At 41.6% G+C, this 27449-nt stretch overlaps 1 protein-coding gene across 1 annotated transcript in view; it reads left to right on the forward strand.

Moving 5' to 3' along the window:
* The first annotated feature begins 88 nt into the window (after positions 1-88).
* The window catches only part of cables2b (Cdk5 and Abl enzyme substrate 2b), a 63546-nt gene continuing 36185 nt past the window's right edge, over positions 89-27449 (forward strand). The window contains exon 1 of the mRNA XM_033628376.2: positions 89-778. Coding sequence (XP_033484267.2) covers positions 183-778 — 596 coding nt within the window. The 5' untranslated portion in view covers positions 89-182. The remainder of the gene's footprint in view (positions 779-27449) is intronic.

A 27449-nucleotide genomic window follows, 5' to 3' on the forward strand; every position in this document is an offset into this window, starting at 1 on the left:
TTTACAGCGTGGCGGGAGAAACGCCCCTCCGGAGGCTCTGACTTCGTACGTCATTACGCAATCCGTCTGGGCCAATCAGAGCTGAGGAGGGCGTAAAGCCGCCTCGCGCCGGGTAAAAGGGATTTGACAGTTGCAGGTCTCGAGCTGATCCTCCAGTTGACTTCCTCAGTGGGACGGAGACCATGGCGGCGGCTGCTGCCTGCGGCCAGCACAGTGCTGCGATAACGGCCGCTGTTACCGGCAAAAAGACGCATAGTAACCGGGAACACACTCGGAGGAACCGGGAGAACTCTCGGCGGAGACAAGCCGCTCTTTTATTCCTTAGTAACATCTCCCTGGACGGACGGCCGGTCCAGAGTAATGCAGCCGAACATGTAGGAAGCCGCCACCATAAAGAGACCGACTTGGAGGGAGCCGACTCCGGCTCTGCGGCGGCGGTGGCGGCCGGGTTATGCCCGGAGCTGGGCAACAACAGCGGCTACGGGACATTCGCCGGTTTGGCAGCCAACGTTAATTCTTCCTCGGCACCAAGGACAGGACTCCTCAACATACCGCCTATCCTCGTCCTGCCGTCGGACACGGGCTTTGACGAAGTGGGGAGCGCGGAGGTGCTGCTGGAGTGCCGCAGAGGCTCGTTCCCTTCGCCGGGGAACAGTAACCTGCTCTCACCGTCCACGTCTAACGCCAGCCTGCTACCGTCGCCACTGGGACCGCGGAAGTCCTCCACACTGCTGTCGGTTCAGAGCTGTAACTCCGTGTCCTCAGAGCCGCGACAAAGGTGAGACACACGGCTTTGTTATTGTCCTGTTAGCGGGTGAGTGTCAGCCTGTGGCACGGTTGGATTTGCTGGTAATCACCCTGAAACTGTTCGCTTTAATGCTTCAGTGTTACCTGGAAGTTTGAGGGAGGAGGCTGATGTTGATGAACTTGACCATAGGTTGACTGTGGCTGGGCTGCAGATCCAGTTTAACTTTGATTCAGAGTATTCACACGCTTATTCTCACGCTGAGAGATGGTTTGGCACTGGATTTGAAGATCTGTAAATAATTGCTTCCCGTTAGTCTTTGTGATGTGGCTCCAGTGAAATTAAGGATGACAATCATGTGGTTAAGTTAAGAGCATGTCACTGGTCATAATTCAACGTTTCTTTGTTACCTCCCTGCCTGGAGGTAAAACTGAACTCAGAACATTTACAGTAGACATGGAGTCTAAATGTGTACATGCATGTCTCACAGCCCACACACGCTCAGGTGAGGGCTCCTCAGGTCAAGATCATATGAATTAAATGACTAATCCCATCTGATTTTTGGAGGTGGTAGTGTGGATTATCAAAAGCTCAGGACTCATGTCAGCCTTTGTTGTTGCCTTGTGCTAATTTCCCCTAATTATGTCCTCAAAATTAGAGAGTAACTGTTAAACCACTGAAACCTGCATGCTTAAAGAGAAAACTGTGTCCATGGCTTTGAGTGCAGAAAACTAGAAACACTGAGTGCTTGGTCAGATTCTTTTGGTCTTGTTTAGTTATTCTGATCTGATGTTTTCTCATTAATAAATTAAATTTTTTGTTAGTAGTAGTATTTAGATAAAACGAAGTCCACCCACCAATTATCATCCTTTTTTTTTAAATCAGGCTAATCTTTAATGTCAGAAAGAAAGGCAGTTATGTCTGACCAGCTGTCTAAAACCTAAAGATAAAAAGTGTCAAGTCTTCACATTTGAGAAACTGGAGCTGGAGAATATTTGGTCCTGTTGCTTGTTCATTTAAAGGTCCAGTGTGTAGGATTTAGGGGCATCTAATGGCAGAAATTAAACATCATATAATAACTGTGTTTCATTAGTTTACAATCACATGAAAATAAGAATTGTGTTTTTGTTACCTTAGAGTGAGCCATGTACATCTACATAGAGAGCAGGTCCTCCTCTACAGAGTCCACCATGATGCACTGCCATGTTACAGTAGCCCAGAATGGACAAACGAAACACTGGCTCTTAATCGGGACATTCATGTTTTTGCTTCGGCCAGCGTACTGTAGTTCGCAGCCTCTCTGTGATAAACACATTGGAAAAACAGTTAGATACTCACTGCTAGATACCACTAAATTAGGGATGCACAATATTGAATCTTTTGCCATTGTCCGATATGCCGTTATGTAACAATTTATTTGACCCATAACCAACACCTGTATGGATGCGTCCACTTTTTCCCTGCCTAATTTTAGTGATCATCAAGTCTCTCCTGTAGTGGAATTAACATCATGTTATACATGCATACTTTTATTGTGACGGCTCACCAGCAGATGGAGACATGAAATACAATACTTTTTAGTGTATGTAGTATTTATTCATTTTGTAAAATAAGAAAAAGCATGTTGGCCGATTCTAATAGTTCATTTTAAACCCAATATTGGGCAATACCGATGACGTCTCGATATTATCGTGCAACCCTACTCTAAATCTCCCTAAATCTTACACCCTGCTTGCTTAATAATCATTTAAATCATCATAATGCAATAAATACAAATTCATTTGGGCATCTAGAGTAAATAGGATTGGTGTGATAATGTGGTTACGGTATTGAAAAGTATTGTTTTTGGTATCTGTACCAGAATTTCAGAAACAATTATGCATGCCACTGTTTTCTGCTTATTCTTACGTTGACTTTAATAATTGTGTTCCTCAAGAGCTCTAAACTAACAAGCATCTGTGAGTCGGTTTATCAAAATTTGGAGATTCTCCTCTAAGTTATGCTTATTCCAACTTTAATAGCATCTAAATGGCTTCAATATTCAGTAGAAAGGTGGACTGAGCAGTATCTGCAGTAGGGGTGTCAGTTTCAGTTAATTTTGCTTTCAATATCTCGACTAAGGATAGACCGATACATCGGAAAGTGCATTGAAAGTATGTGGTTAAGTTGAACAAAGCTGTTGAATCCTACTGTGTACAGTAGTTGTTGTTTTATTTATGCTTCAGCTTAAATATTTGTTTATTTTATAAAGACATTACTGGAAGATTTAAGAGCGCTGAACTCTTTTTTTTATTTGAATGTATAATAATAATAATAATAATATTCTACCTGTTCTACCTCAACTTTCCATCTTGTTTTAGTATTTTTTTTACTGTTCAATAAATGTTTCTTATTTTAAACTTGAGACCTGTAATATTTGTTATCATTGTATCATTTTTTTTAATGTAAATTGAGGGAGCAAAAGCAGTATCGGCCCCAAATATCGGCTCAAGAAAATCGGCAGTCCATAATCGGTCATCGGCTAAGGGTGATGGAAAAAAATCGGTATTGGCATCGGTCCTAAAAAATCCATATCGGTCTATCCCTAATCTCGACACTCGCCCATTAGCCAATAAAAAAAAAAATTACAAAATATCATAAAATAAAAAAGGCCTATCCATTTAGTGTGGCGCTCCGTTGACTCAGTGAGCTTCAGCGCCACATTTTAATGTACTATCTATATTTTGTTTTGTGATGTAAAAGTTTCACCTTTATTTTATTTTCTGTTGGCTTTGCTGACAGTCAGCCAGCTAACATGGGAAAACATAGTGCCCATGACCCACCCTCTGGTCTGGTTGGGTGGGAACTAGCTAGCTACACTGCTGCAGAACCATGGTGGCCACCATCTTGTCTGCCCCCAGGTAGCCCTGGTGAGTAAGCAGCTTCAATTTGAACAGTCAGATCCCTTTAGTATAATTAACTATGTTAGCACCACTAGCTGTGTGACTCTTAACGATGCTAACAGAGCTAGCAGTTAAGAATGAGAAAGGGGGTTTGGGGCTCAAAATTGAGCTGCTTACTCACCAGGGCGACCTAGGGGGAGACTGGAGGGTGGGCACAATTTTTCCTTAATGCTGTTGGGTCAGGATGGCGTTACAAGCATTAATCGCTGAATAGGAAGTACCACCAGCTAGCTCCCACCAGACATGGGTGGTGTGCAGTGCAGTAAGCTGAAGAGTAGCAAAATCAAGCCACAGGCTGACATGCGTAACCAGTCAAAAATATTCTTGGTGGTTACCCGACTACCAGTTAACTGTTGACATCCCGAGGAGGTTTGAATGTGACAACCCTCCACTTTCCCCTCCTAAAAGCACAGTAGCAAACTTGCCTTTTTGAATTTGAAGAGATTTGGTATCTTAAAAAAATATATCATATATAATGTAAGAATACCAGTCATAGGTTTATTCTCAGCCTTGTTAATAACTATGAGCTTGGTATACAGTCTGAAAGGAAACATCATTTTGAAAGTAGTAGCTCCTCAAGCAGCTGGTGGCTTTGTAGAGGGGAAGTGAACCTCAGGACGGTTAAAAACCACCAACAGACAACATGAAGTCGAGCTGTTTTTTGTGGCACAGTAACCCAGAATCATTTTCATTTGGGTGTTTACTACAGTAACTCTGGATTAGTTTGGATTTTCTCTGATGGGAGAGAGAGAGAGAGAGAGAGAGAGAAATTCAGACAAAGAGAGACAGATATGGGCTGGCTGCGAACACACAGATGCAGCAGAGAAAGTTAGTTAAAAAAAACTGTGTGAATGTGGTTTTAAAAGAATGTGAGTATGTTTATATGAAGCACACACATCTGACAGTGGTTCAGACATGTCGCACTTGTGTGAGTGCTGATGGATGGATCAGCTTCGTCACCATGTTGGCAGCAGCCAACCCAGAGAGTCAGCCCTTCAGTGATAAACACTGCTTAACCTATTTACACCTAACAACAGGCCGGTAAATAACCAGCAGATAACAGCTCATCAGTCAGACTGCAGCACAAGCCACCAGCCTACAGTTGTACAGCTCCTGCTGTATGACTTAATCTACTGTGATGCTGATACAGTATTTCATTGTATTTCCTGCCAAGATGGCTGTTGTCAGTGTTACTAATGAGTGTAATTCACAAGCAAAGCTGTGGTGTGTGACATGCTGACGATGTAATGTGAGGTTTAGAAATGTGTTAATTTGCAAAGGGCTGCAACTTATTATTCATTATTGATATATCTATCACTTTTTAAAAATACATTTTTTTTTCTTAAAGGTCCAGTGTGCAAGATTTAGGGAGGTTTAGTGGAAGCCAGCTGCGAGAACTGCAGATTGCAACCAGCTGTAACTTTCCTTCAGTGTTCATTGTTCAGGAGGGTTTTCACAGGGAGCTGAATTGTCTGCAGAGGTCTCTTCCTCTCCAAAACAAACACCTGTTGATTTCAACCAGTAAAAACACTGAATACAACAGTATTACATTATAAATCAGTGTTTCCCTGAAATTATTTGGCATGTTGGAGACAGGCTGCTAACCTAGCACCTGCTAGTGTGTGCTCACCGTTTTTCTCTGATAACTTAAGATGGAGCTGTTTAGGAGGTTTTCACCTGGGACTGAATTATCCTCAGTGGTCTAATCCTCTCCAAAACAAACAGAAACATGGCGCTGCAACATGGCGATATCTGTAGATGAGGACCTGCTTATTTGGGTTAAACATGAGCATGTTACAGTCCTGGAGGATTATTAATGTGCACCTCCTCCTGTACTGCCTTAATATGCACATTCAGCACATCCAATGCATCAAAACATTGTTTTCTAGTTGGAGCCGCGCCTCGTTTTCAAACTGTATGGTTTGACTAAAATGAACAATGACAGCAATATAGTCCACGATGAGCAGCGCTAAAATCAACCTGCGTAGTTGTCCCTCCATTGTGACATTAGAAAGTGTCACATTTATCTTGCAAGTGTACTCTTCTTCAACGTTTGCTTTACTTCCTGGATTTTTCCCACATGGAAATTTTGACCAATCAAGAGCAGCTTTCTCACACAAGGCATTTGATCTGGTCCGCTTGTAAATGCTGCCGTGAGAACACGAACCAACTCTAGGTAATTATACGACTTTGGAACAAAATAAGTCTAGGTATAATTTTGCAACCTCCATGGGCTGTTATCTGCGACCACCAGTTGCTTAGAGCCAGGATTGGAAATTGACTTTTTTGCCCACCTGCCAATGTGGCTGGTGGATTCCAAAATCTATCACCACTCAGTGGATTACTCCTGGTTATTTGGCTGATGAATGGAACAAATCTAACAGCCGCTTGCATATTTTACCAGCATTTGGCTGGTGCTGATTCCCAACCCTGCTTGGAGCTAATGCTAACTAGCTCCTCTCCTGCCAATTTTAACACAGATTTGTGTTCACAATGAAGCATTGTCAAGGAAACAATAGAGTGCATCCTCTGAGTCTGTGAGTTTACATCCTTTTGTCACAACGGCGTCCCGGGGAAGACCTCTGTTCCTCCCAAACACATTTTCTATTGTCGCCAGGACGACCGGATGCCGGCTGCTGCTCGCCATCTCATCAGATAACGGTGAGATCAAAGAGTCCATTTGCCAAACACAGTCATTGTATTCGTCTCGTACGTGCTCCTTGATTTTAAGTTTGTGGCCGTTAGTCGCGAGCCCTGCTTTTTAGCCTGCACAAAATTGATGTGACCCAACAGAAACACATCAGCCACTGCCATCGCCGAATGACATCTTAATTGCCGATAGGCCGATAGCAGTCAACAAGGCGAATGTCAGCCAATCAATTCGCTGATCAATTCATGTGTTCCTACTTTTAAATGGTTGCAGCACTTTTTTTTCTCCACAATTTGGACAGTAGCCCTGCTTGTTGCATCATTCATTCATTCAGTCATGAGAATTAAATAATCTAGCCAATAGGTTAAACAGTGTGTTTCTCCTGACCTACACACTTCCTGGTGTGATGGAAATGGTCGTTGACGGATACGATCATCAGTCATGCTCTGTTTAGCCTCTCTGTCTGTAACACGGCTCAGTGTGTGAAGTCCTGCCAGCCAGCTAACCAGCCAGCCAGCTGCTTCATTAGCCTGCACATGAACACGCACACACACACACACACACACACAGAGTCATGTCAACAGTTTAGCTGTTTAACTGATGCTCTTATATACAGTGAGTGAGGACACTTGGCTGGTGAAGTATACACTTTGGCTGCTGAGGGGACTGAACTTGTGACCGTCAACAAGCTTTAGCATCTTCACCTCACCTGAGAGAACCTGCATCCTTTATAGTGACATGCCTGTGCGTTTTAAAGCGGGGACAACAACAAAAAAAATAGCGTCAGATCTGAGGCTGCTTTGTTTACAAGAAGCCTGATGATATTATGTAATGGTTTCATGTGTGAGAGAAGTGCTAGAAACAGAAACAAGGGAATTCACAGTTCAGGAGACATACAGGACGTTTTTTGCTGTTGTTTTTAGAATGTGGGACAATGAGATGTTTCTACTAAACTGGACATTAAACATTCATGAGTTTGGCTGAAAACTAAAACGGCATCAAACACATTCTGAGGACAAAGGCAGAGACGACACTCACACATGTTTGTACTGCATTCAGAGCAAGAACACGATGATGTAATGCATTCCCAAATCTTTACAGTCAGAAAACTCCATGCATGAACTCAGTTCTTACACTAACTTGACCTAGCCCGAACCTACGTTTAACTTAAACCAAGTTCTGGTCCACATGTGTGGAGCTAATAGGAAGCACTTTTATGAAAGGTATCATGAAATCATGGATCGCTTTAGCTTTTCAAAACTGAGTTAGCAGCCTATTGTGATGAAATAAATGTAACTGATAGCAGTAAGACTTCATTACAACGTGACTCTGACAAAAAAACATGTAAAGTAGATTATTAATGGTGTAGCTGATATTAGATCCACTCATTGGGACTGGTACTGATGTGGCCTGTCAGCGTGGTGCATTCATACCAACTGTTGTAACTGACTTCTTGGTCCTCTTGTCACAAAGAAGCACTTTGCTTTAATAAATTCCTTAAATTTATAATTTAACAGCAGGTTTTCAAGATTTAAAAAATAATGTATAGCAGCCGCACTAGCTTCAAGCAGAGATGAGAAGTGGGCTACGGAGGTCAGCGCTCAACAGTGCAAGCGTTACACTTGCATTTGCGACTAAAAATAGGTGTGTGCGAACTGCAAAAAATATTTAGGGGCACATGTGTGTATAAAAAAAATCAACCGAAGCAGCCTATATTTTTGTCAATAAAAAAATAAGATAATCTAACCGCAAATGTTGGAGGAACTCCAGCCGCCTTCCCTCTTCCCTCTTCCCCATGTGACACAGTTATGGGCGGTTTTCCAAGCCACTGTTGGCACAATGAATATAAATCCCACTGTCGGCAGCGTGGAAATAAGTCAAAGTGTGGCGGAGGAGACGGACCAGGTTAAGCGGCGGACCTCCAGGAAGCCTGCTCCATTCTCCCCGCAGTTAGGGACCGTTCGCCATGGTACCGCTGCTGGGCAGGGTGGAAATAAGTCCTGCAGAGTTACAGAGGACCTGGAGAATGTTTTAGGATAGTAATAACATTATATAAGATAATCATATTGCAAAGATAATATATATAAGATAATAACATTAAAGACAAAATTAAATTGCAATACTTTTTCAAAACTTGATGATTTTACCTTTCTGTACATTTTGTATACAAATTCATTAAATAATTTTGCTTGTAAATGTCTATTTGCATCACGTTTGTTACGGAAAACACATTATTTGATCAATTTACATTGTGCCCCTAAAGTTCTTTGTGTGCTCCTTACTTTTTCAACTTAAGGGGCACATGTGCTCCTTGGGAAAAAAGTTAACATCAAGCCCTGGAGGTCTTAGAAGCTCACTTCTTTCTAACTCCACCCTTCCAGAACTTGTAGTCTGCAAACCCAACTGACTGACTCAGGTGGCATCACTTGAGGCTATTTATGTCTTCATACAGCTCCCCCTGGAGCCACAAAAGGCTGCATACAGTTGTTTTGCAGTAGTACCCCTAAAGACCAATTCACAGTATCCACCACCACATGTCGATGAGGGTCCGCTGTGGTCCCTGTGATGTAATCTCATCATCCACCCATGTCCACAAGGGTCCAATTGAACCACTGTGCTAATGTCCGTGTGCAGCCCATTTTTTGTTACCATAACAGACTGTGGGCATAGCAAGCGTGCCGGCTCTGCGTGCTCCCATTTTTTGCTCCAAACTCCAGTCCAGTTGAAAACACTGCTGTCAAATCAGCTGCAGCCGCCTCACCTTGGTGAAGTTAGTTTTAAGTCGAATATTGGACAGACATTCAATCCAGACCCAGCAGCTTCCTTTAGTTACATCTTCTACTGCTATCGGCAGCTCACCTCCAGGTGGGCGCTGACACAGACCACCAGTTGTACTATGAATAGAACCGCATGCACGTCAGCATGACCACAGCTGTCCGCGGAAGTTCAATGTGGAAAGTATGTGCAAGCCTTAGCACCTGTATACAAACTTTGATGTGTAGAAGTGGTACTTCTTTGTCTTATCGCATCAGTTGTGGATTTCATCACCATAGCAGTTGTTTGGTTATCTTTGTCCAGGCAGTGGTTTGTACATTATTTGTCACATTCTCTGCTGGCTGGCTGTGACATCAGGCCCAGGAGACTCTAAGCAAAGTTGCTCATCTGTAACATTTGCCAGGTGTGTTTCAAGTTTTCTGCATTAACGTTCATCTAAGACTCAAAGGTTCTTTTATTATCAGGAGGAAATGAAACACAAGAGTTGGTAATGGTTGATAAACCTGAAAAAAGGAAGATGGAGAGCCAGTGTGGGTCAGCATGACTGAGCTTCTCAGTAAATAACCACAACTCTGAGCCACCACAGAACTGCACTACTTCAGGCAGTGTTTACGCCTGTTTTCTGATCAGAAATAAATGTAGTAAATCTCTCTTCGTTTCTGTGGAAAAAGTCCAAACTAAAAACTGAACAAGGCTTGCACTTAAAGTAGATTGAGGTTTTCTTAAAATCACAGACTTCTTGTCATAGTTGTCTTTATTTTCTACCTGCTGGTTCAGGTGTACACTCTGCTGCCTGACTGCATCCACTCTCCAATTAAAACGTCAGGTCAAGTCCTCAGTAATCAACCTGTGTGTGTGCTTTGCAGGAGTAATGGCTCCCCTCAGCAGTGTCAGCTGTATTTAGCTTTATTCAGCTGCGGTGTGAACATAGTCCGTGTGTGCAAACCGACAGTGACACCGATGATTCCCCACGATGCACTTGGCTCACTTTGTTTCCACTGCACGCTGCTATTCTGAGTTAGTTAACAGGATCTTGACTGTCCTCAAATACACAGATAAACCTTCCACTGATACACTACGTCTAGGAGCTCCGTCACTCAATCAGCATTGAAACGATCAGTGAAAGAAAATTAATGAACAAACCATTTTAGATAGTTAGGTTAAAAGTGCCAAATATCTTTATATTTTTATGTGTATCTTTGTAAATTGAATATTTTAAACAGCTGAACTGTTGGTCAGTCAAAATGAGCAAATTAAAAAATAATCACAGTAACGTAAACTGTCCCTGTTTGGAAATCATATACAAGTAAAGACTTTGATTTTGAACTGAATTAGTTAAGATGTAGCATTAGCATTGTTAGCATTGATTGTATTAATTACAGTAGTTTTTTTCATGCAAAGATTTACTTTACTCATGTTAATCTACTTCAGAGTTTCTGACAGTGGATCACCTACAAAAACTACCTTCGTTAACATCCTGGAAAAGTAATACACTTTCATAGATGTGCGGTGAGTGAGGTGCGTCATGATCTTGGTGGCTCACCACCTCGGCTCAACTGTTTTCTGGGGAGAATACTGTACAAGTGTGCACAGTGCAGCTGATTATTGGGTGTCTGCAGGGTAGTGTTCTCATCATACTTTAATGTCTAACTTTGACACAATATAGATATACAATACCACTTTCTATACCACAGGGAAAAATTGACATTTAAGGCATAAAATTTTAAATGTTTATTAAAAGAAAAAAAACAAGGTTATAACATGACAAAGACTTTTCTTTTCTTGGTTATCAGAGAACAGCAGAATGACTATTTATTTATTTATGGCGTTCCACGATGATAACAGCATCTGCCTGGACCATTCGGGAGCCCAACTGGAATATATATATATATTGTTGGGTTATTTATTTTATTCATTGCACCACACTCTCAGAGCGCAGAGCGTACTCTGGGCACAGACAGAGCAGCACAACGAGACATGCACTAAAAGTGAAACTTAATTGTTCATTGCGCTGGTTCTAAAAGTTTGCTCTCACTCCCCTGTGCAGCAGCTGCCCCTCTAATCCATCGATCTGATCTGATCAGCTCTGATCAGATGATCAATTATCCACTCCAGGGCTCAAACTCCACAAACTGCTGCTGAGGAAAAAAGAAACTTCCTGTGACGCATTCACAGACAAAACCACTGAATTTAGAGGTGTCATGCAATGATACAAATGGACACACACCCCACCCACCACCACCACCCCTGTCATCAGCTTCCACCACACATAGATTATAATTCTATGGGTAACACTGGACTAAATCAGTTTGATTTCATAGTTCTCTATTATAATGTCCTAACTGACCCCACGCCACCTTTTGTTGAACGCCCAGCTTCTATTGTATTCCTGTTGCTGGCATTGAAAGCGCTGCAGTGGATGAGGAATGGATGATTCACAGGGTTGAAATGAGGAGTTATCTGTGTGATACCTTCTCATTTCACTACACAAACCTAAACATGGCAGCAGCAAACCAGCGAGCTGAACATTTCTGGCAGGTATTGTTGTAGGCAATGCCCAGCAGAGCTTGCTAGCTAGCTAGCATGTTCTACAAGGTGAAGATGGTGATATGATACAGTATGGCAGCTACAAAAATTATATCTATACCTGTGTAGCTAAGTGCTCGTCCATCTTGTCAGTGATGAGGTCTCCAGTCTCACATCTCTGCGTGCACAGCTGATCCTTGTGAGGTTTGTTTATATAACGTTACAGAATCAATATGTATCAAAAAATCGGTATTTTTCCACAACACTAACGTAGGGAAACTATGTGACTAACGCATCAGGTCAGTCTCTGTGCCAGGGGAACACTCTAACACTCTGCTGACCTACCTGTCGGCCAGGTGAGGACACTCAGTCAGGCCTGGTTGGCTGACCCTCCTGCAGGGTGTTCCCTGAATGACCTCATGGAGTCAGTGACGTATGTGTAGACTGTAGAAGACTCCGCACTGATGTAATGAGGTTTGTTCCTGGTTTAAATTAGGACGTGGCATTTCCTGTGGTGACATCAGGCCCACAAGGCTCTCTGCACTAAGTTAATTATTTGAAGCTTTTGTTGAATTCCTTTAAGGTTCTCTCATCTCTCAGAGGTTCTTTTATTGCCAGGAGGAAATGAAATATAAGAGCCGCTAATATCTGATAAATAAAAAGGAAGAGCAAGAGCAAGTGTGGGTCAGCATGACAGAGTTTCTCAATAAATAACCACAGCATGAGGAACTGAAGCTCTGTTCACATGGGCAGTTTTACAGGTGCTCTGATGATGTTTGAATCTTCATGAAATAATCCTGTCCTTAGTAGGCACATCATTCACATTCCATGCGATTAAAAAACATTTATTTAGGCGCCCTCAGTTCTTTCTGCTCCTTTCACTATACTGCTCAGGTACAACAAACTGTTTGTTGAAATAAAAACAAATTAAAGGAATTATTACCAACATTCTTATTGAACAAATTGAACAATAACCTGAACACAAAGAGTTATATTTTAAAATGATGTTTTCTACTCTCGTTCAAGTTCCTCAAAAAAATCCCTTGAAACATTGCAGTCTTCGGTGATGAAAAAAAAATTAAATTCACTTCAGTTTGATTCAGCAGAACTGTGGCGTTCTGTGATGCTCCTCGGTGGTCTCAGGTACGGCTCAGTGTGCTTTGTCCAGAACACTGAGTAGTTTTCTCAACATCCTCCTCTCTGACACCTCCACTAAAGACTCCAGTTCCACTCCCAGGACTGAACCAGCTTTCCTGATGAGCTTATTGATTCTGTTAGCATCAGCTGCCTTCACCCTGCTAACAGACTGAAAATATTGTGCAGCCTTTTAGCGTCTTACCTGCTGTTAAATGGCCTAATGATACTAATAACCCCAAACTTTAAAATGTGTAGCTTACGCACTCAATCCTGCAGGGAGGCACGCACATCTTTGATGAACAACAGTCTGTAAATAAGCATAATAAAACTTTAAAATGGCTGTAGACTTCATTTCACTTGGTACTGGTGGACATAGAGGCACTGTTGCTAGGCTCCTCAAGGAAATCGATTAATGGGCAGGCCCAGATGCCAGGTGGTTACGGCTGAAACACCTATGCTCTGGCACAAAGCGTACTGCAACTCCAGGGATTGTAACACCAAGTCCTAGCTTATGAATCTGCTCATCTTTTTTTTTTAAATAACGTTTGAATAATAAGAATGCACAGTAATCCATTAACAACCTCAAGTACAGCTTCAAAATTGACCACAGAGTTTAAAAAACAATTTAGCGTCAGTGTGTGAGCAAAAACAGATCACCACAACCTCCACAACAGCAGGACAAACTGCAGGACAGTTGGTTTGGATTTCATTTTATTGTGGATTATTCACAGTGCTGTGTCTACAGTCAGACATATCTTAGGTTGAAAATGGTGTGTTTGTTTCGAGTTACTTTTTTCTTAGCACACAGCTTCCTGAAATTCACCCTCGGTGGGGTCCTTTAACCACCAGATAAATGTGTTGCATCTCTCCGTCTGTAATGAAAGCATATGGTTATATTTACAGCTGGTGTAACTGTAAAGTGTTTCGCTCTCTTCGTCTCTGCTGTATGTGTTTTCTCACGGTGCCTCTTCCTTATTTTCTCCCTGCAGATTAAACAGTTTAAGGGTAGGGTTGTTCAAACTTGACCTGGTTGTTAATCGACCATTCTTCAGTTCTCACTCTCTCTGCTTTCTTGTCTTTGTCTTTTGGGTCTTTTGGAATTTATCTTTCTTGTCTTTATCTTTTTCTTTTCTTTATCTCTCTGCTTCACACACGTGTTGAGCTGATCTGAGGCACTGAATGTTGGTACTGATAATTTAGGTGACTAAAGCTGAAGAGTTTATCTGTTTGTTTCCGATCAAAATATTACAGTTTTCATGCTAAAATATCCATGAAGTGAAGAAGATACTGAAATGGTATCAACAGCAGGGTTGATCAGCTCAAAATCTCCATGTCTCACTTACACTCACACACGCACACACAACACATAACTCAAATTTGAGTGAACATAAATTGGAACAGTGAGCTGCGTTGTTTCTGAAACTTCGTGCTGAACATGTTGCCTGAAGCAGAAAACTTATCAGATTCAGCAGTAACACTGATTAGACACACCCTCTGGACTAACACACACGCACATGCACACACAGACCCAGAGAGGAGATGGAATCTGACTGACATCATCTGTGTGTGTGTGTGTGTGTGTGTGTGTGTGTGTGTGTGTGTGTTTGTCTAAGCATGCATGCCTCTGCGCTGAAAACAGAGCTGAACACCGTCCACACCCTTAACACACAGACCGTGTCCTCACTAATGTGACTAAATCAAAAACACCTTCACCTCCAGCGTGTCTATTGTGGTTCTGTCTGCACACAAACCTTTTCAGGTTGTTTTCTAAACTCTCTCTGTCCACACTGAAACACCAAAAAAAAACAAACGTTGTCTAAATCTCGTCTTTATTCTTCTTTTTTGTTGGTTGTCAAATCAGAAATACTTTAGACGGACTGTGACTGGCTGGAAAGTCGTTTATACAGATACAGCTGTTTATTCTTCCTCATCACAGCAGATAAAGATCCAGTCTGTCCACTTGGATTCTGTTGGCTTGTTATATTATCAGCAGTCACACAATCCAGGTTTTAGTGTCTGTTGTTAGACCGCATATGCATGAATGAATAAATTATCATATGTGTAACTTCCTTCTAAGGCTGCTCTCAGACCTAGAGTCGTCTCCTTTGGTCTGAATCAGGGACTCATTTTATTACAAAGTTGTATAATTGCCTAGAGTTGGTTCGTGTTCTCACGGCAGCATTTACAAGCGGACCAGATCAAATGGCTTGTGTGAGAAAGCTGCTCTTGATTGGTCAGAATTTCCATGTGGGAAAAATCCAGGAAGTAAAGCAAACGTTGAAGAAGAGTACACTTGCAAGATAAATGTGACACTTTCTAATGTCACAATGGAGGGACAGCTACGCAGGTTGATTTTAGTGCTGCTCATCGTGGACTATATTGCTGTCATTGTTCATTTTAGTCAAACCATACAGTTTGAAAACGAGGCGCGGCTCCAACTAGAAAACAATGTTTTGATGCATTGGGTGTGCTGAATGTGCATATTAAGGCAGTACAGGATGAGGTGCACATTAATAATCCTCCAGGACTGTAACATGCTCATGTTTAACCCAAACAATGTGTCATGTGACTGCAGTTGCTTCACATCCAGGTCGGAACACCTTCTCACCACAAACCAACCGCACCAGAGTTCATTTGTAACAGAGACCACCTCTTCAAGAAGGTCTCAGTCTGGTTGTTTTGGTGCACACCTGAGTGTGATTGCTGTGTTCACACCTGCTCAAATGAATCGCAATTAGGGGGCCAACTAACTTGAGTGAAAGTGTCTGAAAACATGCACCTGGGAGCGTTAGATTGTTTTCGAGGCAAAGCGTCTTTTTCAACTGAGAGGCTTTAGTTGCATCTGGTTGCTATGATATGGAATATTCGCCAAAGTAAAAATGTCAGCACAAGTTAGAGTACTTATTGCGGTCCTTCCTGCAGGGTGAAAGCAAAGCTGAAGCATGTACGGGGAGAGGACAATCGATGTGGCCAGCAGTATTAATTTCTCCTCCGTTGCTGTAGTTCAGCTCTTGATATTTGTCCCACTCTTCCTCCACTGTGATTGGACAGCTGGGTAAGAACTGACGGTAACGAGTAGGGTTGGGCTGGTGTAAAATTTTCAAACCAGTTTGATATTAAGCCAAACACCGTACTGGACAGATATCGTTCACTGTTATTTAGGACACTATTGTGTCAAAGTGTTGCCATATTGGTACAGTTTTAGCTTTATCGCTTCTTCTCAGTACCCTCTCTTCACACAGAAACACATGAACTTTGTTGTAAACAAACAGCACATGTGCCACCCTGCTCCTCCCATCTCCTGAAATGTGATCTCCTTCATGTTGCTTTACAAACATAATGTTATGTTGATCATGTTGTTGTATTGCTTATTACTAAAACAATAACTGTTGAATTTAACGTTGTGATGCTGTCAGCGAAGGTTGCCAATTTAAATTGCCTGAACGTGTCATAAATAGGGATGGATACCGAACTCCAGTATTGAACGAGCCCCGGTGCTACATTCTTCAAGACTGCAGTATTGATAAGCTCTGACCTTAACGGTTCTGCTATCGGTACTGGAGCAGTTGCGTTTTTTTTTTTTGTTTTTTTTTTTTTAACAAGTTAAAGCTTATCTTGCACATTTATCTCACCAACTCCGTCAATTATCCGTCATTGTATCATAATTTTTGTTATTCTCCTTGGAGACGAGAGATCTGTCTCGCTCACCCTGGCTGCCTGCTGTGTGTGAGTGGAGAGCAGGGGGGCAGGCTGTTGTTCCAGTGACACACACACACACACACACACACACACACACACACACACAAGACAGCGCATACACCAACTCAAGCTCGTAGCCTACCTTTAGATAGATAACGATGGCGGAGAGAGCCAAACAGTCAAAAGTGTGGCTTTACATTACAAGAGTTGATGCAGACACAGCGTGTTGTCACAAGTGTGACAAATGTTTTGCGTGTAAGGGCGGCAACACTAATAATTTGTCAAAACACCGTGTGGAAGTGCATCATATTCAGACAGAAAGATGTACAGGGTTTGAACCGAATCCTGTCGGTTGTGGGTTGAACGGGGGTCGCAGACACAAACAGGAATACGTATTCCTGTCAAATACGGCGGCCATAGTGCTCCGTGGCGCAAATACGGCTTACCGGCGATGGAGAAGCCTGGCTCCAGGTCTAATGTTTTCCTCTTTGTTGATGTCATGACTGTCCAGAAGTACCTGAACAGCCGAGCCGTGGCAGCACACAGGTATGTAGTGTGTCAGAGGGGAAACAAGCCGTTCACATGGCAACGGTAACGGTCCACAAACCTCACCACACTTTAGGGACTGTTCTTTACTTGTCAGGGGAGGAGGGTGGCTGGTTGATTTTTATTTTATTTATTTATTTTATTTTGATCCCCCCTATGTTAATCACTTATTGATGCTGTTTTTGAAGTATGAATAAGTCAATAAGTAATTTATTCCATTGAAATATCATTGATGTATTATAGAAAAGTGATTTATCTTTTTATAAATGACAAAAGGCACATCTGCCTCATTTTCGCTGTCATGATACTTCTCAGAACCGTGATATTTTCACTGGTATCGTACCGTGGGTCCCAATTTTGGTATCGTGACAACACTATTATTTTATGTATTTTACATTTCAAGTTGTAAAAAGTAACATGTTTTGTTAAAAAACTATTTTGTTGCATAATGAGAATTGAGAAATTAAAGCAATTTATGTTCTTGATTTGCTTTTTTCTTCCTCAAAAAAGTATCGATAAGAGTACCGTTACCGTTCTTCTATGAGTCTGTGGTGGCCAGTGCTATCCTCTATGCTGTTGTGTGCTGGGGCAGCAGGCTGAGGGTGGCGGACGCCAACAGACTTAACAAACTGATCCGCAAGGCCAGTGACGTTGTGGGAACGGAGTGTGACTCTCTGATGGTGGTGTCAGAGAGGAGGATGCTGTCTAAGCTACGAACTGTCTTGGACAATGTCTCACACCCACTCCACCATGTGCTGGTCAGGCACAAGAGTACTTTCAGTGGGAGACTCATACCACCAAGATGTACCACTGAGCGCCACAGGAAATCATTCCTGCCTGTGGCCATCAAACTGTACAACTCCTCCCTCTGAGTGGCCCTGAGACTTTCACACACTGCAATAACTTAATTTAACTTGTGCAATAACCCCGTTCACCCTGACTGTATATATTCTGTTTGTGTAAATTTTGTTTACAATATATATATATGTATGTGTATATATATATATATATATATATATATATATATATATATATATATATATATATATATATATACACATATATAATTTACGTTTATGTTTGTTAATAATTCCTGTTTATTTAACTATATATTTGTTAATACTATTGTTTAAATTTCTTATATTTTCATGTATCTTTCCTGTCTTGCAAGGAGCACCTGTAACATAAATAATTTCCCCTCGGGGATCAATAAAGTATTTCTGATTCTGATTCTGATTCTGAAAATACCGGATCGATAAGCAGTACCGATAAGAGTAGTAGTACCGTTAAAATATTAACGATACCCATCCCTAGTCATAAAGACAAAATGCCGGTTCAGCAGGTTTGCATAAAATCAAACTGGTTTAAGCTCTTAGACCAGACAGAACTGGAAAAACCGGAAAGCGATGCAGCATTTTACCTGGAGTTGTACATTTTCAACTCTCAGCAAGCTGAAAAAAAAATGCCAAACATGCAGTGGTCAGGGCTGCTGGTGTTTGTAGCATAGTTTACATATGCTGCGCTCCAGTTGCAAAGAATTCAAAAATGGCCTCAGGCTTTGGTGGACATGTAATGCTACCAAGTAGAGTGCACTCAGTCAGGGCACAGTGGCTGATTTAATTAATCTAGAGATAACGTTCAGATTATTTTTTAATCCTCATTAACCAATCAATCTGTTGAGGAGTAGGTAGAATTTCAGTTGACCAAGATATTCTTTGGTTGGCTACAGCCCTTCTCTGCTGCTCTGAGACGCTCTGGTGGGTCTTTACTGTTTGAGACAAAGAGTTTGCTTATGATGATGAGCACCCAAACACCATGACGAGGCCCCCTTCTGTGGACGTTCACATACTGCATTTAAATGTTTAAACTGTAGGGTGTGTGTCCATGCAGCATTTTTATCTGGCTGAAAAGTGCTTGCAGGGCGCTGGGGACTGCTTCATCCCAGTGCTTCATCAAAAAAGCACTGACTACACAGCTAACAACAAGCTTACAATGAGTACAGTAGTAAAAGCACAACAGTCACAGCAACATTAAGTTTCCATTTGATCTGCTCCCACAAATGGGCTTTTCTGTCTTTACTGTGATCGTGTCTGTCGGACATATCATACAGCTCGGCATACACAGACGCAGCCACAACAAGCTTCTCCTCCATTTTCTTTGTTAGCAGGGTGACAAGTCCCGCCCCTCCTAATAAATGATTATTTGCCTGAAAAAGAGCCACAGTGACTTTTTTATGTGGCTGCTTAACTTTTCAAATAAGGTGCTTCCTCTGCTCTAAGACTGGCATCATTATCATCATTATTTATGAGAAGTAAAGCCAGCTGAACAAACATGTCGTCCTCCAAAGACGCACTACTTCCTGTTCATGCAGTGTGTTTACATACACTCTGATAATTCATTAATAACCAGATTTAATTAATCCAGTCTGTCATATAAACACCTTAACAGGTTATGTCACATTGGGATTATAATCAGAGTGAGAGCAACCACATTAGCAGAGCTGGATTATACACATTAATCTGTCAATGATACTCTCTGTAGGTGCACAGCTTAGTTTGGTGTCTGTCAGTAACAAACAGGTCAGAAAGTAAAGATGCAGCTGCATGTTTGACTGCAGGGATGGATGGTAGCAACAGTGGAATAACAAATCATTAGCTAAAAGCAAAATTACTTTTTACATCACAAATAAAGCTGAGTTAAATAGTGTTTAGTGTGTGGAACAGATGAAATGGTCAGTAGAGTCGATATCAGGTGTTGCTGGTCCAGTCTGGTGCATTAGCTTGAATTGGTTTAATTTTTTCCGGGTTTTTTATTTTGTTCTTCTTGTATCATTTTTGTCCCCTTTCTAAATCAAGAACTTTTTGCCAGTCCTTGAACACAGCACAAACGAAGCTCTTCATGAATTTATTTTTCTTCAGCAGCACTTTGTGGCGTTTGATTAGTGGTGTGAATGACTGATCAGTCGATCCGATCTGATTGGATTGATGGACGAGAGGAGCAGCTGCTGCAGTGTCAGTGTCCAAAATTAACTTTTTGACTCACTGGCCAAAGTGGGCTGGTGGATAAAAAAAATCTGCCGGCCAAGCATGCTTTTTTTTTTTTTTTTTTTTTTTTTTTACCAGCCAAAATAATAAGTTGCCTTTTTGTGTCACATGTACATTTGTTTCAGCACATTATGATATGATTATAATCTTAAAGAAGAGGTCAGAGCAAAATCTGAAGCAAAATGATTATAATATATTGAAAGACTCATCACCACAACATCAGTGTGTGAGTAAGTTACCTCTGGTAAGCAGTGATGCAATGTATATGTCTGGGGCTTTTATTGTGAAAGGTAAGAATGGAAGAAGTAATATATATGCTGCTACTGACAACATGGGAGGCAATAAAGAGTTTGCCATCGTGGTTTAACTACAGGGCCTCCATGTTATTTTATTACCGTCATATATGTGGGCGCAATGCTAGCTAGCAGCAGACTGGTGGCAAGTGATTAGCAGGTCAGTCAGTGTTCTGTACAGTGCCGCAAAACTAGGAGTGGTAAAGAGGGTCAGTTTTGTGACACCGTTTAGACACGTGTGTGTGTGTGTGTGTGTGTGTGTGTGTGTGTGTGTGTGTCTCTATGACTAGACTGACCCAAAAACTTCGAAGTTTCGTTCGATGGCACGGGATTCGATTGTGGGAAAAAAAAATCGAATATTCTGCCCTTTTTTTTCCTGCCTTTTTTTGGGGGACCTTGAACGCAACACTAACCCCATTAGGCCGAGTAAAGAAGTCATCTGATCTGATTGTTGCATGAAATGCCTAAAAAAGTTTCACAGTAAATCAGAGAACAGGGATATTATTATTGCCACGGGTTATTTGAAATGGACAAAGGTATTCTTTACTGGTGAGTTAAGGGAGAATAGCTATCATGTAATTAAAAAAGAAAACATCTCCGACAAGGAAATAGAAAGCCTGACGTGCAATGAATGGAGACCTATTATCCTGCTTGAACACAGACAACTAAATTCTTTCAACAATGTGACTCAAAATAATGATAAAATAGATTTTACTGATGTAAAATAATATGCTGATGGTGACATTTTCCACCGGTCCGCTGCGCTCTGAGTCTGGTGTCAGTGACACATGCTGCTCTGAGTCGTGCATCTGTCTGCTTGCAATGCAGTGCGCACCAAGGGTTTTAATTTTTAGTGTCAAATCAAAAGTTAAACACTACTTATCAGCAACCAGAAGTGTTTTTTTCGTTTGTGAATATTTTTGTCTTATCTAGAGTTGCAAGAAACTACCTCCCTCTCGCTTTTGTAATGGAATTAACCTCATAAAATTCAGGCATAAATTTCAATGTATGTAATATTTATCGATTGTGCACAATAAGAAAAAGCATGTTGGTTGATTAGGTCATTTTTAAGCCAATATCGGCTGATGCTAATGACGTGCCAATGTTGTTGTGCGTCCCTAACTCTCAGCATAGCTTTTTTATTACATGGCTATTTCGGTACAAACATTTACCCCCCAGTGTGGTGGATAGCCTTCCAAGATGTACATGCCACATTTTGTGCTTGCCGGGTGGTATTTAATTTTTTATTTGAACCCTGTGCAAAGAGTGAATGCACATTTTAAGAACCAGATCAATGAACAGTAATGTTTTTATTTTACTGCGCCTGACATTCTGCTGCTCCATCTTTGCCCAGAGTACACTCTGCGCCCCGAGAACGTGGTGCAATAAATAACCGAACAGTGTTCCAACAGTGCTACTGATAAACGTCCAGCTCCAAAAACAGTAAATCAGTTTGAGGCACCAGGTGTTGATACTGTGTTTGGCCACCACAGATAAATGAATGTGCGGAAAACCCTGCTGTCATTAGATGCTCATTTTCAAGTGCTCTTGGTCTGGTTGTTTCACACCAGCCTAAACAAACCATACTAACCAGGCAAAAGCACCAAAACCAACAACATCAGCAGTGAATGTGTAGTTAGTGTTCGTAGTGTTGTCAGGAAGAAATAAATGTGAAGATGAGGACGGGGAGAAAAGGAGGGATAAGAAATGAAAGATGAATTTTTAAGTAAATCATGCAGAAGAAGAAGCAGCAGTCTGTTAATCTGGTGATGTAAGACACACAACTGTTTGTGTGTGTGTGTGTGTGTGTGTGTGTATTTGTCTCTGGGTGTGTATGTGTGTGCTGCTCAGTGTAATCTGTGGAACGTCCAGTATCCATCAGTCAGTGTCAAAGGTGTGGACAGACTGTTCTTACACTGCTGCCTGCTGTGTGTGTGTGTGTGTGTGTGTGTGTGTGTGTGTGTGTGTGTGTTTTGGACAAGGATTTAGACAACAGAACATTTAATCTATGGTTGGTGGTTGGTCAATGACAAAGTGTGTGCATGTGTGCGTGGTAAGGATTTAAAATAGGAGGTATTTTAAGTAAAGCTGTGTGTGTGTGTGTGTGTGTGTGTGTGTGTGTGGGGTGAGGGGGGGTAAAGAAACAGTGAGGGTGAGGGAGCACTACAATCATGTACCTCCCTGAAGCCCTCTCTGTGTGGAACTGTTTAAAGCCGAGCAGACGAGGCAAGTTTTATCAATCTTGTACATTTTTTTAAGTCACACTACAAATTTGAATCATCCTTCCTGTACAGTCAGAACCTGCAACTTTTATGCTCACACTCTACAGATCAGTCGACCATCCAGCGACATCAACAGACTGTAGCCCTGACATAAAATATATTACTCCAGTAACACCAGAACAAGCTTATCACACGTCCTTTGACAGCAGACTAAAATTCAACTGATTGTCTGAGAGCCTGATTGTTGACCTTTCAGGCAATTAATCAGACATTATGACCTCCTTAAAACTGCATATTAACTGACAGCCAACGTGGCAGAAATTTGCCAAACTCTGAACTTAGTTTTGGTGAAAACTAGAGCTTATTCCGCACAGTGTCCGCTGTCTCATGGGACAGTCCCACCAATGCTTGATCAGATCAGATCTGGGGACTTTGGAGGGCAGATCGAGGCCCTTGAACTCTTTGTCACACTGTGGGACACTTCTGAGCGGTTTTGCAGTGTGGCAGGATGAATCTGAATCCTGCCACACTGATGGGGACACTGCCATGGGGGAGTGCCACTGCCATGGGGGGCATACTTGGTCCATAACAGTGTTTAAGTGAGTGGTGCGTGTTAGGGTGCATCTTCATGAATGTGAAACCCAAGATTTCCCAGAACAATGCATTGCAACAAGATGATAAATGTTATTCACTTCACCTGTCAGTGGTTTCAATATTTTGGCTGATCAGTGTGTATTAAATGGCAGGTAATCGTAGCAACAGTACTGATGCTTCAGGTTCTGTCAGCAGTAAAGCCCAGTTCAGACCAAAGATTCACAACAACACGTGTTACAACATGCAACTACTTGCAATGCACCATTCTGCAACGTCCTAAAAATCTGCCGATTCACACCAATGCAACTAGATGAGACGGTGTATCATCTCTATGCAACAACTCTCTGTACTTCTCTTCTGATGTGCAGCTTTTCAAGCTTATTTTGTGGCCGAATATAATTTGTAGCTTCTTAAAATATGAATGAGGATAGTGACAGTGAGATACTGGCTACAGCTGCATTTGTAGTAGTGATGAAACTGTGAAAAACAGAAACAAAAAGAGCATCAGATGGACTGTGCTCAAAATGAGTATGCCACAATAATGTAAATATCCAGTGCCATTTAATCAGTCAATGGAAATGTGTGTGTGTGTGTGTGTGTGAGGGGGCATAAGCACACAGTGAGCAGCAGCAGCGACCCACTGTCCAACACTGTGAGGATGGAAACGGAGGGCTCAGCGGTAAGGGAGCACCTGCCTGAAAATGCCATCATCTGCGATCATTTTGACCTGACCAGCAGACTTCACTACAAGTTGATTGGCTGTAGAAACAGGTGACAAGCTTTATGATCTAACACCAGCTGCCTTTGATTTGACCAGCTGAGTTGCAGGTGACATCATCAGCCGGCTTGAGTCGAGCTCAGACCGGCCAGTTCACACCGCTGCTACTTTTCTCTGCAGTGTTTTAAAACGGTTTCCTCTCATCGCAAATCATTGGTCTGAACTGGGCTGTAGTTGAATGGTGGAACAAGTCTGACGATGGGTCCAACTGACTACAAACACACTTTAAAACATGGAGGATGATTTAAATGCTGCAGACAGGACCAGTATTTTGTTTGCAAAAGTTTGCAACTGAAACAACACATTCAGCTGTGTTGTCTAAAACAAACACGGTGGTCGACCTTAAGAATTAATATTGATTCCTGTCCCTACAGACAAAGCAAGAGGTCTGCAGAGGCAGATTAAGCCAGTGTGTGCTGATGTAAGCCAGTGGTGTGTGTTTGCGTGTGTGTGTGTGTGTGTGTGTGTGTGTGTGTGTGTGTGTATGCAGAGTCTATTCTAAGCTAACCCACTCTGCCTCTGATCAGTAGGAGCTGTACGTGAGGACGAAGCAGCTGTCAGGTCGCTCATCAAGATACAACGGGAGCAAATATCATTGATCCCCGAGGACAAATTAGGACGCAGCAGGACAGTCAGAGCAGAACTTTATTTAGTGCAACACCACCCTGCAGTCAGTGTGAAGAGAACAGCACTGTGCAAGTCAGATAGGAATTTGCCTTTATTTGCATCTTGGATTAAATTGATTGAAGCTATTTCCTGGCTCACATGTGTTTGCCGTGATAGCCACAGGACCTTTTTTGGATATAGGCTCAGTCATTGTGCAGATCATCCTTCACTTTCGCTACAAGTAAAAGGGCCCAGTCTGAATTTTTAGTTTCCTGTTGTCTGTTGAAATGTGTGGTAAAAGTGTGGAAGAAATTTAAAGGTATCTGTCTAAAAACTGTCATGCCTGTCATGAACTCTTTCATTCTGGAATAAAAGCAGATATTTTTGGAGCAATACAGGAAGGGAGAGATGAAGATGATAGGGAAAAGATATGAGTGAAGAGTTAAAAGTGGCACTGCGAAGATTATAGCTGTTTCTTAGACTTTCTGGATAATATGACGTTGTCTTTGTAGTGCAGTGACAGACTGTTCATTGGTTCAGTCTGGTCAGCAGCTCAGCAGGGAGAGATGAATGTAGGAAGATGATAACGAGGTGCATACACATCATGTATTTACAGTGAATTTAACTTGGAGGTTTGATTTTCTTTATTTGTCCAGCTGGTAAAGATGCTGTTTTTAAATTTAAAGGGGCAAAATTACAAAATGAAAGTTGTTAAGAATACATTTGTGGTGTGATTTGTTAGGAGTGGAAATGAGATCCATACCATCAACATGAAACAAGCCCTGCAGATTCTGGAGAATTGACCCTTTGCTAAATCGTAGTGACAGATTTGCAGTTATACTGTGGCAGATGAGAAGGAAGGTGAAGAGAACAAGAGACACAAATTACATCTGCAGTCACCTGTTTTAATGCACACATTGAGAATTACAGACTTACAGTAGAGACAGTTATATGGACTGAAAGAAAGAGAGAAATGATGATTTATATGAAGCGTAAAACAGCGACAGACATTGCAGCAAGTGAACAGAGAGAAAAGAAACAGGATGTTAAAAAGGACGAGGTCAAAAAAGAACACAATAAAAAGTCCAATGAATGTTTTTATACTATTTTAATCATAGTGTTTTGACAGATTGTGTTTTCACTAGTTTATTTTAAGCTAAAACAACACCAGCTATTATTAGTGTGACTGTGGTGTTGTTCGTGACTCAGACTGAATAAAGTGACTCTGCGTCCCTGTCATATCCATCACCGCAGTCCCCAAAAACAGGCCTGCAGCTGGCTCTGGGCCCCGACCTGCAGAGTCACTGTTTCCTGTGTGATTTCACAGAGCTGTTGTTGATGTTTGAAGGTCATTTCAGTTTGAATTTCACATCATACTGCCATTCTGAAACGTACAGTAGGCGCTCCTTAATATTTAATCTAATACTATTAATCAGTGGCAGAGGAAGTACTCAGTGCTTTCACCTAAGCTGAAGGAGCAATACCACAGAGTAGAAGTATCTGCATCACAATATACTCAAAGTATCAAAAGTACTTACGCATACAAAACGGCCCTTTTCAGAATTAGATATATTTTATGTGATTAGAACTATGAATGCATTGAAGAAGTATTTCACCAGTGGAGAAGTGGTCTTTTCATAAAACTAGGCTCTTTATGAAGTAGACACGCAAATACTTTTAATAATTTTAAGGTATTTTTGCTATAACTGTGTTTAAGTCATTACCAATTTAGTCAAGGAAAACTTGATTTCCATTTGCAGTATTATACTTGGCGGTATGGCTCTGTTCTGGGACCTGTCTGCCCTTGCATGCGCAAACGAGGAAAGCCTAAGGCAGAGAGAGCAAACCTCCCTGTCCTTCCATGTGCCTACATGGAAAGCCTAAGGCAGGGAGAGCAGCAGTAAGGACCCCACAGGAGCAGAACAGAGCAGCATCAATGACAAACAGAAATGACATTGATAAGTCAGACACAGCATGAAAAGGAGGAGCTGGGTGGAGGCAGGTTGCAAAGCAGCTTGCAGAGGAAGCAGCAACAGTAGGCAGGCCAGAGCAGTTTAAATAGGGCGCCCTGAATGAGATTCACCAATTGGTTGCATAGAAAGGAATCATGTGATCTATCAGCTGACTCCCTAACATCAATCAGCTGCTCCCTCAGTTGATTGGGCTGGTTGAGATCAGCTGATGTAGCTGGGATGTGAGCTGAGCTTGACATCGTGTCCTGCCTAAACTAATGCTATCCTTATTTTTCATAGATATTAAGCCTTAAAAGTCATTAAGCAATCTTAAATTTGAATTTGTGAGGACTTAATTACCACAAACTTTTTATCAAATTTTATTTATCCATGTTTTTGTCAAAATGAGTCAAGCTCTTCTGTGTGAAAGTCCAAATATCTGACGTTTCAAAGCTTCAAACGAATCACTGAATCCAATACTGTGTTTTTATTTGTACTTCCCCTTACCTGTAGGCTAAATGTAGATTTCCTTACTCACTCTGATAACCATATTCCTGCATAAAACCTCTACATTTGCACAGGACTAACTGTATGCTACTCACCTTTATATGTAGAAAAAGACAATTTCTTAAATTTGGTTAAAGATTTTCTTGAAGACGTATTTAAAATCATGAAATGTAAGTGTCTGTACACACCCTGAAGTTTCGACATATGACCTACTGTTTTCTTCCATTCAGTCTTTCATTTGTTGCTAGATAGCAACAGAAATATATTCAGATGGTCAAACGTCGTAAGCTTCTGTGGATAAGGGCATCAGCCAAACCCTAATGTGACTGCAGTGTAGAAAAGCTTTGTTGTTTTAATGTCATTTACTCAGTAAATCTTTCCAACTCTAAAAGTGGGTTATCTGTGCACCGATCACCATCATCACCATCATCAT

The sequence above is a fragment of the Epinephelus lanceolatus genome, chromosome 8, assembly GCF_041903045.1.
Source record: "Epinephelus lanceolatus isolate andai-2023 chromosome 8, ASM4190304v1, whole genome shotgun sequence".
NCBI classification, from domain to species: Eukaryota; Metazoa; Chordata; class Actinopteri; order Perciformes; family Serranidae; genus Epinephelus; species Epinephelus lanceolatus.